At 44.3% G+C, this 14,242-nt stretch overlaps 1 protein-coding gene across 1 annotated transcript in view; it reads right to left on the reverse strand.

Annotated features, from left to right (window-relative positions):
• DPYD (dihydropyrimidine dehydrogenase) overlaps positions 1–14,242 on the reverse strand; it is a 605,351-nt gene that overhangs the window by 83,649 nt on the left and 507,460 nt on the right. The window contains exon 20 of the mRNA XM_054384577.1: positions 1,274–1,453. Coding sequence (XP_054240552.1) covers positions 1,274–1,453 — 180 coding nt within the window. The remainder of the gene's footprint in view (positions 1–1,273; positions 1,454–14,242) is intronic.

Here is a 14,242-nt window from a genome sequence, read left to right on the forward strand (position 1 = left end):
TAGCAGGGAACTACTAGAGCAGCAGAGAGTCCAGAGGCTAGGATTTCTAAGAGACCATACTTTGTGTCCGTATTCCACCACAGCATTTCAAAGTTTAAATGATCTTGTGGAATTTATTAAATTATTCAGCGTCACTGCTCTTCACCTGGAGCTTCCCTGCCTTGCAGAGGGTTTGGGACCCAGCAGCCATGAAAGACCATGAGAAGCTCAGGATGGACAAAGGGCCGTTATGCCCACCTGATCTACTGTTGCAACTAATAGGTGGGTTTTTTTCAAGCTGTCTCAGCTAGTCAGGTCCAGTGCAAGGGAGTTTCCATGTGTCCTGAATGTTGCACTCTGGAACACCCAGGAACTTCTGACACAGCATTGGTATCACTATGTATCAATGTGTCAGTGTGAGCTGAAATCCCCCCCACACACACACCCCAACAATAACCAGGCTAGCTCAGTCTGGAAGAGAATGGAAGCTGTATTTACAAGCAAAAATCTGCAATCTATGATGAAATGCAATGAATATGTACAAATATACAAAATTCACAACATTTACAAATCTATACAATCAACAGAAACGCACAACCAAGATCCCTTTGCGTGCCCCCCAAAGGGGATCTCCCAAGGGGCCTCTCTCCCAGGGGCCTCCCACCCAACCCCCCCTGGCAGAAAGCAGAGTTAGGTAAAAGCAGAGAGGCTGTTGACTTAGCTTGCCAAGGTCAGTGTGTTATCTTCAGCCAGAAGAGAAGAAGAAACAGCAGCCAGACAGCCCAGCAAGTTGCCCTGACTGTGCCTACTTTGTTTTGAGTAGTAGTTCTTAAACATTTCTCTCTCTCCAATGGAAGTGTTTAGAACAATCATTATTTTGCTTTCTTACATCCAATAGTGACTTATTTACACTCTTTCACTTTCTCTGCTTGAACTTTGAGAAGAAACATTAGAGACAGTTTCAAACCATCACAATCAAGCTGCCTTCCATCAAAATGAGGAGTTCTAGAACATGTTTCATACATTGGTAACTTTACACCCTACACTTTTATCAAGACAGGATGCTGTGAATCAAGCGGAATGGTTGTATTTTGAGTGAACACCTTATCCCATAACAAATCAGGTCAAGTTTGTCTTAAACTGCCCTTAGATAAGTTATCGATACTCAGAAGGAAAAACGACTTGGTGACTAACTGTGACAGGAGCATTGGTTAGCCAGGGTGAGGAGTACAAACTGCACCCAATGGCATTGCATTCAAAGCCAAGAGATGATGTCACCAGTGAAAGAACATACCTTGCCTATCAGATCAGCAATTCCAGGTACTGGTTTTCCCTTCTGGTGGCGCATGGTGGCAGGACTCTGTCCGTCCCAGTCCTCAAGTTCCTCAATGCTTTTCAGGTACAGAAGAGCTTGCAGCCCCGTGCAGTAGTCCTCAATAACAGTGAAATCTTGATTCTGGATGGCACTGCAGACCTACAAGATGCAAGTCATATCAGCAACATCCTGGCAGAGGAGCACGTGGAATTAGCAAGTTCTCTGGGCATACTGATTATCAGATGACCTTTTCTGCCACTTCATGGCGAAAGAGCTACAAGAATTCAGGATACTAATTGGCTGCTTAATCCTATGTCATGATACTACCACCACAGTTCAGGAATAAAAGGATGCACTACTTGTGTGTAGTAGTTTCAGGCTATGCCTAGAAAAAAAAATCCACAGATTTTGAACAGAATGTAAATAAATCACCGTTGGGTGTAAAAAGGAAAATAATGATAAGTTCTAAACAATCCATTGGATAGATAACAGACATAAAACTCAGATCTGAAAGCTGTCTTTCTCTCTTTTCTGCTTCCTCACTCTGGCTTCTGCTGGCTCTTTGCTGACCTTGGCTGCATTTGCTTTGTTTTGGCTAAGTCTAACAAACAATTCTCTTTGTCTTGTCCCTTCTGTACAGGAGAGTAGAGGGAAGGGGGCAGGGAAGGGGAAGCTATTAGCTTCCTAGGTTTTGGCCAGGGGGTTCTTGTGCTGTTTATCAATTGTAAATACCTGTAAATAGTGTAAACATTGTCTATTTTGTACATGTTCATTGCATTCCATTGTAGATTGTAGTTTTGCTTGTGAATGCAGCTTCACTGGCCTCCATCTGAGTTGGTCTGGCAATTTAGTGTTGGGGAGGAATTTCAACCCACCACATTGTGCCTGGGTTTCCTAATGGCAGCCCTCAGACCAAACCTGAAGGCTGTGCATAAGGAAGCCTGCCCACGGGGAAGCCTGCAAGCTCAGCCCTGAGCGTGCCTGCTGGAGATTATCAAGCACACTGGTAAACCACCAGTGATGCTCACACCTTTGCCTGCAGACACACAGTGGTATTCCCTAGTCTGCTGTGCTCAGGAAGCACAGACATACCCAGTTAGATCCCAGTCAAGCCCATCACAGAAGCACAGACTTGCTGAGGCGTCTCTGGAGGTTGTCTTTGCCAACCTCCCAGGTCAAAAAAGGGCTGACTAGAGGAGGCCACCCAAGATTGGATCTAGGTATGATGTGAATATCTGCAGGGACAGATGCTACACAACCTGGTCCAATGTTCAAAGCCCCTTGTAGCTGTCTAAGAAACAGAATTTTGTATGTTCCACTCTGTGCCCATTGCCTCTTGTCCTTTCACTGTACCCCCTTGAGGAGAAGCTGGCTCCAACAAAGGCATCTCAGCCATCAGCACCCTTTAAGCTGACCAGACAGTATGTGTGCACAGAACACAATGGTTCCCTTCAGCTAATCCCTCTTTGCCTCTCAGTGATACTGCAAGGCCAGGCCACTTGATTTGAGATAGACACAAAGACTACAACATGACTTTATAAACATATAAAGCAAGGAACCCTGACCTGCAGAACTAAACATTTAAACACAGAACTACAGAGAGCATAGTCTGACCATTTACAAAGATTCTTTCATAGGTATCAACTCAGATTTAAACCCAGAGAGATCCTCAACTAAACTGACACTAAAAAACACCTGACTCTTCTCTGAATATCTCTATCATAGACTCATAGAATTGTCAGAGTTGGAAGGGACCTCAAGGATCATCCAGTTCCCACCCCCTGCCATGGGCAGGGACACCTCACACTACAGCAGATTGCTCACAGCCACATGCAGCTTGGCCTTCAAAACCTCCAGGGATGAGGCTTCCACCACCTCCCTGGGCAACCTGTGCCAGTGTCTCACCACCCTCATGGGGAAGAACTTCTTCCTAACATCCAATTTCAATCTACCCATTTCTAGCTTTGTTCCATTCCCCCCAGTCCTATCACTCCCTCACACCCTCAAAAGTCCCTTCCCAGCTTTCTTGTAGCTCCTTCAGGTACTGGAAGGCCACAAGAAGGTCTCCTCAGAGCCTTCTCTTCTCCAGAGTGGACAGTCCCAACTCTCAGTTTGTCTCCAGAGCAGAGCAGCTCCAGCCCTCTGCTCATCCTCGTGGCCCTTCTCTGGACACCTTCCAGCACCTCCAGATCCTTCTTGTAACAGAGGCTCCAGAACTGGACACAGAGCTCCAGGTGTGGTCTCAGCAGAGTGGAGCAGAGGGGGAGAATCCCCTCCCTGGCCCTGCTGGCCACACTTCTCTTGCTGCAGCCCAGGCTCTGCTTGGCTCTCTGGGCTGCAAGTGCACATTGACAGCTCCTGTTGAGCTTCTCATCCACCAGCACCCCCCAAGTCCTTTGCTTCAGGGCTGTTCTCAAGCCAGTGATTAACTAAACTCTAAGCATCCATCAGCGATGAGGTGCAGGGTTGGTTAAGTACATTAATTGTCAGTCCCTGAAAATCCTCTGAAATTCCAGATGTGATTCTGATTCAGCTTTTACCCCACAAGCTACAAAGAATGCTCATGATAATACCTGTGCTTACATCCACACACAATGAACACAGCCAGGAAACAGCCACCTGTGTGAGAACAGGAATGTGTGCAGCTGCACCAAGGCTCTCACACCGCTTGGACACATGAACGCACCTTAGCTCACAATCAATACCGACCTTTAAGAAACACAGGGAAGGCAGAGTTGTGGTTTTAGGTTTCAGAAATGCTCATGCAGCTTACAATTCTGCACACAGGTGCACATCATGTTAGAAAATACTACACACTGGTGCTGTGCATGGGAAAAAAAAATAAGGGCAAAAAAATAAGAACATTTCCTGTGCAGTGCTGTGGCAGTTTGAGGCTGGTGCCTAGGAAATTTTCCACAGATTGAGTAGAAAGTGGTAGAATGTAAATGAAGTACCATTGGATGCAAAAGGGGTGTGGCAGGTCAGGCTGGGTGCCTCCTGTTACTGTCACTTAAGTTCCACCTCCAGTGTCCCGAGTGTCCAACCCAATAAGGTGGGCACAGGAATCAGAGTATTTCTGCCCAGAAATCCTGCCCCCTATCCATCCATCTGCAAAGCCATTCTCTGCCTCTTTCTTCCCTCTCTGCTCCCATAGGAGACGCTCTCTTATTGGGTAACGGTGGGGGAGCATCTCAAGTCCTCTTAGGGCTGTCTAGGCCTAATGCCAGGAGAAAGGAGGTGCGGGGGGCAGTCTCAGACCTGGCCAGCCTGAGACCAGCCTAGAAGTGGGGGGGGGGGAGGGGGGGGAAGAAAGAGCCCTGATGGTTTTCAGTATACTCTCAGGTGGGAGAAGGGATGAATTGGGAAGCCTTTGGGTATTCTGTAAGGGGCTCTGTATGCTTTGGGATATTCTTGGCACCATGCTTTGTAGTTTTCTGTAGTTTCACCAATTGCTTTTCCATTTAAGCTTTCCATCACTCTCCAATCCATTTGTGTGAGTGTCATTCTTTTGTCCCTCTCGGTGCAAGAGTGGATCTCTCTGGCCCCAAACCATCACAAGGGGAAATAATGGTAAGGTCTAAATAATCCCTTGGTCTTATAACTAACATGAAGTTAGAATCATAGAATCATAGAATCAGTCAGGGTTGGAAGGGACCACAAGGATCATCCACTTCCAACCCCCCTGCCAAGGCAGGGACACCTCACACTACATCAGGCTGGCCAGAGCCTCATGCAGCCTGGCCTTAAACACCTCCAGGGATGGGGCCTCAACCACCTCCCTGGACAACCCATTCCAGGCTCTCACCACTCTCATGGAGAAGAACTTCTTCCTCATGTCCAGCCTGAATCTCCCCACTTCCAGCTTTGTTCCATTCTCCCCCAGTCCCGTCACTCCCTGATATCCTGAAAAGTCCCTCCCCAGCTTTCTTGTAGCCCCCTTCAGATACTGAAAGGCCACAAGAAGGTCACTTCAGAGCCTTCTCATCTCCAGACTGAACAACCCCAACTCTCTCAGTCTGTCCTCATAGGAGAGCTGCTCCAGCCCTCTGCTCATCCTGGTGGCCCTTCTCTGGACACGCTCCAGCATGAAGTTGTATAAACTAACTCTCATTTTGGTTTCTTCGCTGTAGCAGACAGCAGCTGGAGGCTTTTGCTTGGCTGTTGCTGACCGTGGCTGTGTTCTTGTTGTGGCTAAGTACCAACAGCTGCTCTCTGCTTCTTCTCTCTCTCTTTTCCCCCTGTACATGGTGGGGGGAAGGGAGCACAGAGGGGGAAGCTATTGGTAGCCCCCATGGTTTTGTCCAGGGGGGTTCTTGTGTTGTTTATAAATGGTAACTATATGCAAATATTGAATATTTTGTACATATTTATTGCATTCTATATTTCCAGATTGTAGTCTGCTTGTAAATAGAGCTTCATTTGCTTCCATCTGAGCTGGACTTTTGGGGTAATTTCAACCTACCACAGGAGCATTTACATTACAAAAAGTAATTTGTTTCTCTGGAGTAGCAGTGTGGACATTAATTAGGTCTGTTAGGCCTTCCACAGACTTCCACACTTTTTTTTAATTTTTTTTTTTCTCCAGAGCAATTATAGAGAACATTATAATAATTTCCTGTATAGGTTATTTAATGGCATTACTTATTTATTTTCATTTACTTATTTATTTTAATTTAATTTAATTTTGTTTTATTTTATTTTATATATTTTATTTGTTTTATTTTAATTTAGTTTAATTTAATTTTGTTTTATTTATTTTATTTTATGTATGTTATATTATTTTATTTTTATTTTCATTTTATGTATTTTATTTTATTTTTTTTATTTATATTATTTTATTTTATTTTATTTTACTTATTTTATTTCACTTCTTTAATTTAATTTAATTTAATTTAGGCTTATTTATTTTATTTTATATATTTTATTTGATTTAATTTAGTTTAATTTAATTTAATTTTGGATTATTTATTTTATTTTATTTTTATTTTCATTTTATGTATTTTATTTTATTTTTTATTTTATTTATACTATTTTATTTTATTTTATTTTACATATTTTATTTTATTTTATTTTATTTATGTTATATTATTTTATTTTAGTTCATTTCATTTCACATATTTTTAAATTTTATTTAATTTTATTTATTTTATTTTTATTTTATTTTATTTCATTTTACTTATTTTATTTTAGTTTTATTTTACTTATTTTATTTTATTTTTATTTTATTTATATTATATTTTTATTTTATTTTATGCATTTTATTTATTTTATTTTATTTTCAACAAGCGATTCTCTAGTTTAATTTTAATTTTTTTTATTTTTATTTTTTTTAGTGCATGAGTAACCCTTTTATCAGCTATTCTTAAAAATAATAAACCTGAAAACCAAACCAAACAAAAAAAAGAAGTGCAGTTAAAAGCCATGTCATGTCACTTGAAACAAGTTCAGGCATTGCTGTCAAAATCCTGAAATATTTTGACAGGCTGTATACACAGGAGGTACACTGGAGGATACTTGTAATAACCTTATAAATAAAGAGGCTTTGACTGTTTTCCATCTTGTGGTGCCGTGGTTATGAACTGCAATAATACAAAACTGTGCAGAAGATGATATTGTGCTAAGACCTCACCTTTGAGCCCTGTGAGCCTGTGTGGAGTGCACTGTTTTCCTTCCTAGGAAAGCCAGGCAGGTTCCAGAACGGAAGGCAAAGCGCAGTTTTGAAAGGAAAACGGAAAACTCCACGCCTAAGGAAAACGTGATGTGAAACGGAGAGCCTTAGAGAAGCAATCAGCAAGTGGTGTCAGGCGACCCTGCCCTTCTCTAGAAGCCTTATGACTGAGGTGCCCAATGGTGCAGGTAAGTATAGAATCATACAATCAATTGTCAGGGTTAGAAGGGACCTCAAGGATCGTCCAGTCCCAACCCCCCTGGCATGGGTAGGGACACCTCACACTACAGCAGGTTGCTCACAGCCACATCCAGCCTGGCTGCAAACACCTCCAGGGATGAGGCTTCCACCACCTCCCTGGGCAAGCTTAAGCAAAGCCATGCCTCTCCCTGATTTCACCAGGGGAAACGGAAGTGGCCTTTCCTACACCAAGAGAGATTCAACCACTGACACTTACAGAACCAACTGAATTAGATTTTCCACGCTTTTGGTAAATTCCAAAACCATTCTGAGCTTCACCATTTCTTCTGTTGCACAGATCAGATGGTGAGGTTGTGGTTTAGGCTCACATGAATCAATAGAGAAACCAAGACAAAAAGTCACCCTGACCCATCAGCCATGACAATTTCTACACCACAGCGGGAGGTTTTTAGCATCATCCCTGGCTACCTCTGAGTCACCAGTTGAAATGACACTGTGCCCTCTTTTCAGCACAAGAGAAGTGGCAGGACTCTCTCTCTCACTCTCACCAAGTGAGACTCACACCCAGGCAGCCGTGGCAATGGCAGACTGGAGCCACCCTGTCTCCACACATCATTAACGCTTCCACTTCTGCTGCCTGCTTCTCCTCCTTTGCAAAGTGAAATGTTGAGCCCCTCTTGCATTGGTGTCTTATTTTACAGGTGTGAAGAGTAGGCTGGACAGCCCAGCTATGGCCAGATTTCAAAATGGAACTACCTTTTGGTTGCTACCACCTCTCATTTAAAGTCACAGAATCACAGAATGGGCTGGGTTGGAAGAGATCTCCAAAGTTCATCCAGTCTGACCTCCCTCTGCAGTCAGCAGGGCCATCCCCAACTAGATCAGGCTGCTCACAGCCCTCTCCAGCCTCTCATTGAATATCTTCCCAACCACCACCCTGGGCAACCTCTTCCAGTGTTCCACTACCATCACGGTGCAGAACTTGTTCCTCACATCCAATCTAAATCTGCTCTGCTCTAGTTTGAAGCCATTGTCCCTTGTCCTGTCCCTGCAGGCCTTTGAAAACAGTCTCTCTGCAACCTTCTTGTAGCCCCCTTTAGGTACTGGCAGGTTGCTACTAGGTCTCCCTGGAGCCTCCTCTTCTCCAGGCTGAACACCCCCAGCTCCCTCAGCCTGTCCTCATAGCAGAGCTGCTCCAACCCCTGATCACTTTTGTGGCTCTCCCCTGGACCTGCTCCATCAGGTCCATGTCCTTCCAGTACTCAGGGGTTCCAGAGCTGGCCACAGTACTCCAGGTGGCAGAATCCCCTCTCTCCATCTACTGACCATGCTGCTTTGAATGCAGCCTAGTCTTACTAAACTACCTCAAGAGGAGACAAAGGTGAGCAGAGTGGTGCTGTAGTGGCTGTTCTCTGTGCCTGGCATGCTGACTGGAGTAGCAGCATGAAACTGAACTGCAACTAACCCTGCCTGCTCAGCTCCTCTTCCCAGTGTCATGCTCTTACCAAGCAGGCACTGTGAAACGTGCTTCCCTTTAAATCAAGAAGCACAAGCCTGACCCAAAATGCAACTTCACAGCTGAGGACATACACAGAGTCATAAGGTGCCAGGTGAGCAGGGTGTGGCCTGCAGCCAACAGAGGCTGCTTGTACACAAGCAAAGGAAACGGAGCCAGCGTGGGGCAGTTCTCACCTGGTTATCAACCTAGATTCTGGGAAGTAGCCCTCCTGAGGTGGCACCTGGTTTAATACCCCCTGATCCTACACAACCCAAGTGAAACTGTTTAATGAGGGAAGTAACATTCAACTGTTCATTGACTCAGGCTTTCGCCTGAAATATTTAGGTAGAAAATAGCTTTTTCTTCTTTGGGAGATGAGGAACAGGCCCTGTGAGTAACCTACAGGACAGAGTGAGGCCCAGATGGCAGTGAAGCTGTTGGCTGTTCTGGTGTCTTGGTTGTGTTCACCTCCACCTTGGGACTAGAACCTGGGCTAGAAGTAGGCCATTTGCAATGATATAACCCTGGTTTTCTTGCTGCCATTATAGTTAGCTTTGTGAAAGTATGTTTTGTCTCTGCTTCATGATAAACAGTGACCGGATTTCTGGTTCAGCAAGGCAGAAACAGTCCTCCTGAAATGTAGCTTTGCCATAGAAAAACCTAAGGGTGGTTTTAAACCACCCAATTCAGGCAGACACCAAACCTTTGAAATTGACTTGGAAGAGTTTCTCGGTGTTCTCATGTAGGATGTAGGTTCACTGAGGAGCCATCTATGGGTACAGTGGTAGCAAAGTGTGTTTTACATGTGTAGTTGGCCAGGGAGACTTTAAATCTCATGATCATGTTAAATGGGAACTGGAGGGAGCAAAACTACACGTGTAAGAAAATATTAGTGTTTGTGTTCTACTCAACTTGTATGAGAGTCAAACCCACCAGCCTGGAGGGTGGGAATGAATGTCCAGTGAAAGCAAGAGAGCTGTTCTCTTTGTGGCATGTTGTGGTCTCTGATGTTGCCTCTTGGGTGTCTCTGAAGTATTAGAGAAGAGTAGATTTGGACTGGATGCTAGGAACAAGTTGGATGTTAGGAACAATTGGATGTTAGGAACAAGTTGGATGTTAGGAACAATTGGATGTTAGGAACAGGTCACCTGGAGAGGTAGTTCAGATCCCATCCCTGGAGATATTCAAGGTCAGGCTTGACAAGGCTCTGGGCAACTCCATTGAGGGGAGGATGTTCCTGCTCACTGCAGGGGGATTGGACTGGATGACCTTTGGAGGTCCCTTCCAACCCAAACTATTCTAGAGTCCTATAATTCTATAAAAGACACAGGTGCTACATTTTTCCTGCTTAGAGAAGGAACACTTTCATTCATAATTAATATTGCACTAACATACAGGCAGATAATTTTGCACAAGCTCGGTGTTCCTGCCTTGCCTGGCTCTGCCTTGGCAGTGTAACTGCTACAATTTCATTTTTAACATCTGACCTCTTGCCCTTTCCCCCCGATCCGGACTCCAGCGATTGCCCCCTAGGTCGCAACAGAGACAAACAGGCCAACATGCCCTTAGCATTCTGAAATCTGAACCCATTCAGCATAAGCTGCAACTGCAGGTTACAATTCTAATCTATACAGACATGCCTGAGATGCTAAAAGACACAATGCCTGCTTTGCTGCTGGTAAATCAAACATACCCCAAAGGATCTCGCTGGGGAATGGGGGATGTGAAATGAATCAATGAATCACAGGCTAAGGCTCTGAGTAAAACTGCTCTGCAAAATGCAGTGATGACAGAGGCATGCAAAGGTCCCTGCTGCTGTCTTGCATAAGGAATGACCTGTCGGCTCTGTGACTAAATAAATATAAATATTCAGTCTGACTTTGTCAAAGGATCTAGAACCATTACAAATCTTACTTGAGGAACTGGAGTAAAACCTCAGCAGGCTATTGTTGTGCAAAAAGCACTGTACAAGGCTGAACGATTGTTATCAATCCTTCACATCAATCTGAAACTTTTAATTTAAGTATCTGGAAGAAAAACCTCATTGTTGGTAATAGATTACTCCCCTTCTCAGTTACAAGACATTGCAGATGCCTTTGCTTTCAGCAGAACGATCACACAAGAAGCTGATGCCAATTTCAGGAGTCTTTACTAAGGCAAATCACAGAATCACAGAATTAACCAGGTTGTAAAAGACCTTCAAGATCATCGAGTCCAACCTATCACCCAACACCATCTAATCAACTAACCCATGGCACTGAGTACCTCAGCCAGTCTTGTTTTAAACACTTCCAGGGATGGTGACTCCACCATCTCCCTGGGCAGCACATCCCAATGGCCAATCTCTCTTTCCATGAAGAATATCTTCCTCACATCCAGCCCAAACCTGTCCTGGCACAGCTTGGGACTGTGCACCATTTACTGATAACTCTGTCTGTGTAAGACCTTCTAGGTTTTATCCAGAGGGAAAATTGCCCAAATGCTGCACTTCATTTTGTTTCACTCTCTACAAAATGGATGTGGTTCCTGTCCAAACCTTGGCATAACCTGGAGGGCTGTGTAGAAGAACTGTGCCATCCATGAAGAACCTGGACCAAGTGGCTGAGGCATCTCCAGCCATATCACCCACTAAAGCTACTCCTGTTCAGTGCTGTCCTCACATTTTCCTGCTGGGGGATGTTTTCTATAAAACTAGAGAGAGGAAACAACTCAGTCTTCAGGCCTTACTCCCCCTTTAACTCCACACCCTTCAGTTTTCACACAAACTCAATACTGTATGCTGAAACCCTAGCTGGACAGGTGATGGCAGTAGGAAGATGGTGCCAAAAATCCCCCAGGACCCCAGTTCCCACCTGCATTCTTTCTTCTCCATCAAGAGCAGGGATTTCAGTAGAGGCAGCAGAAGAGATGCAGATCTAGACATGTTTGTACCAGTTCTTCCCAACATTAATTTCTGCCAGCAAGAAGTGCTGTGTCTATAACCTCAGCTGCTGCTCCTTCCCTGGGAAAGGCTGGAGCAGATTAGAAAATCATGACTCTTGAGTACTGTGCTTCTTCACAAGAAGTGTAGGTAGCCTTGGTGTGACTGGATCTGTGTTACAGCTTGAGGGGGGACCTTTAGCCTAGATCCTGACTGCAAAGACTGAAAGCAAAACAAATTACCATTGCATACAGAAGGAAAATAATGCTAAGGTCTAAAGAATTCATTGGATTGCTAGTGGGGGTCTAGAGCAGAGGCAGAAAGAGTTCTCTCTCTTTTCTTCCTCTATCACTTCTGCTTGCAACGTTCCTCTCTCTCTCCTGTGGTCTTGCCAAGGGATCTCTGTTTTGACTGCTGTGTGAGGTACAGGGAAGGAGGGAGGGAGCAGGGAAGGAGGTGAACAGTCCCCTTGGATCCAGCCAGTGGGTTCTGAGGAGTTTCTGTGGTGTTTATAAATTGAAAATCTCTCTCTATTGTACATCTATTGTCTATTTTGTACAGATCCATTGCATTTCATATTTCTATATTGTAGTTTGCTTTAAATAGAGCTGCATTTGCTTCCATCCCAAACTGAGCTGGTCTGGCAATTTTATTTTGGGGGGTAGTTCTCCAAATTAGTTGGTTGGGGAGGGTGGGGGAACATAATATCAACCCACCACAATCTGTGATAACAAAAATCACAGAATCACTGAATCACCCAGGTTGGAAAAGACCTCAGAGATCATCAAGTCCAACCAATTACCTAATCCCTAACACCTCCTGACAACTAAACCATGGCTCCAAGTGCCACATCCAATCCTTTTTTGAACTCTCCAGGGATGGTGACTCCACCACCTCCCTGGGCAGCACATCCCAAGGGCCAATTACTCTTTCTGTGAAGAACTTTCTCCTCACCTCCAGCCTAAACTTCCCCTGGCACAGCTTGAGACTGTGTCCTCTTGTTCTGCCACCAACCCCCACCTGGCTACAACCTCCCTTCAGGGAGTTGTAGACAGCAATAAGGTCTCCTCTGAGCCTCCTCTTCTCCAGGCTAAACACCCCCAGCTCCCTCAGCCTCTCCTCACAGGGCTGTGCTCCAGACCTCTCCCCAGCCTCGCTGCCCTTCTCTGGACACATTCAAGTATCTCAATGTCCTTCTTAAATTGAGGAGCCCAGAACTGGACACAGTTGACACTGGTCTGGCAGCAGTCATGCTCCTGGTTGAAATCATCTCAGAGCACTATTAAACCCCTTTGCCAGCAAACAAACTTGTGGTAGGAGCCACTAGCTTGGAGGAAACGTTCATTCAGAAGAGAGCTTCAGAATATGAATGTCAACTAATTGTCATCTTTATGAAAACAGAAGCTAGAGTGAGGAGGCAGATGGGTGGCAGTGATACAGGGCCTAGAAGTAAGAAGATTGATGGCTGTGCATTTGTATATCCAAACACAAATCAGAGAGCTCCGCTGTGCTGCCATCGTAGTTCCGATTTGTTGGAGCTGTACGACATCAAAGCAGCGATCTCCACACATATTGCATTTAGTGCTGATGTAAAGGACTGCTAAAAAGAATAAAAATAAAATAAATTTAAAAAAAAAATCAAAGTGAGAGTTTCTAAGTAGTTTCCTGGCAATGGAGACAGCAGGCACTTTCATCTGTGCTGTAACTCTGGCACTGCATTGATTTAAACTCCTTCTGAGATCTCAAATGCTTTCATATACTTAGGTCTCACTGGCTGCTTTCTTTTACCTTTTTAAATTGTTTTCTTTTTACTTCTTTTTTTTTTCTTCCCCCCCTCAAATGATAAAATTCTAGCATTTTGAAGAATGCCATCTTGCTTCCCCAGTAGAGAGAGACTTATTTCAGCTCTGGTTCTAAACTGCATGGGATCTCTAAATGAAACATGCGATTAGGAAATGTGTCTTTGACTTCACAGTTTCTAATACCCTAATACCATAGCAAGGGGATAAGCAACTATTACTCCTTCGATATCATAGAATCATGGAATCAGTCAGGGTTGGAAGGGACCACAAGGATCATCCAGTTCCAACCCCCCTGCCATGGGCAGGGACACCTCACACTACAGCAGGCTGGCCACAGCCTCATCCAGCCTGGCCTTAAACACCTCCAGGGATGGGGCCTCAACCACCTCCCTGGACAACCCATTCCAGGCTCTCACCACTCTCATGGGGAAGAACTTCTTCCTCATGTTCAGCCTGCATCTCCAGCTTTGTTCCATTCCCCCCAGTCCTGTCACTACCTGAGATCCTTAAAAGTCCCTCCCCAGCTTTCTTGTAGGCCCCCTGAGAGATTTTACAACAGACTAACAATTTTGCTTTTCCATTAATTGGGTTACTGATATGCTCAAATGGGAAGCTAAAGATTTACTGTGTTGATTTTATGTTACAATATATTTGAAATTTTACCCTTACCTATTGTTTTATGGAAGTTTTCCTTTTTTCTATTAAGTATTCTTCCTCATAAGTACTGAGAACATAAATCCACCTTCCTGTCAGTGAAACATTTATCAATGACTCTCAGCTGGGTTTCAATGGAGAGCTGAGGCTTGACCTATTTTGATGAGCATCCACTGATTAAAGTTTCTGGTAGAAAAGGACTAGA

The sequence above is a fragment of the Indicator indicator genome, chromosome 10 (assembly GCF_027791375.1).
Source record: "Indicator indicator isolate 239-I01 chromosome 10, UM_Iind_1.1, whole genome shotgun sequence".
Lineage (NCBI taxonomy): Eukaryota > Metazoa > Chordata > Aves > Piciformes > Indicatoridae > Indicator > Indicator indicator.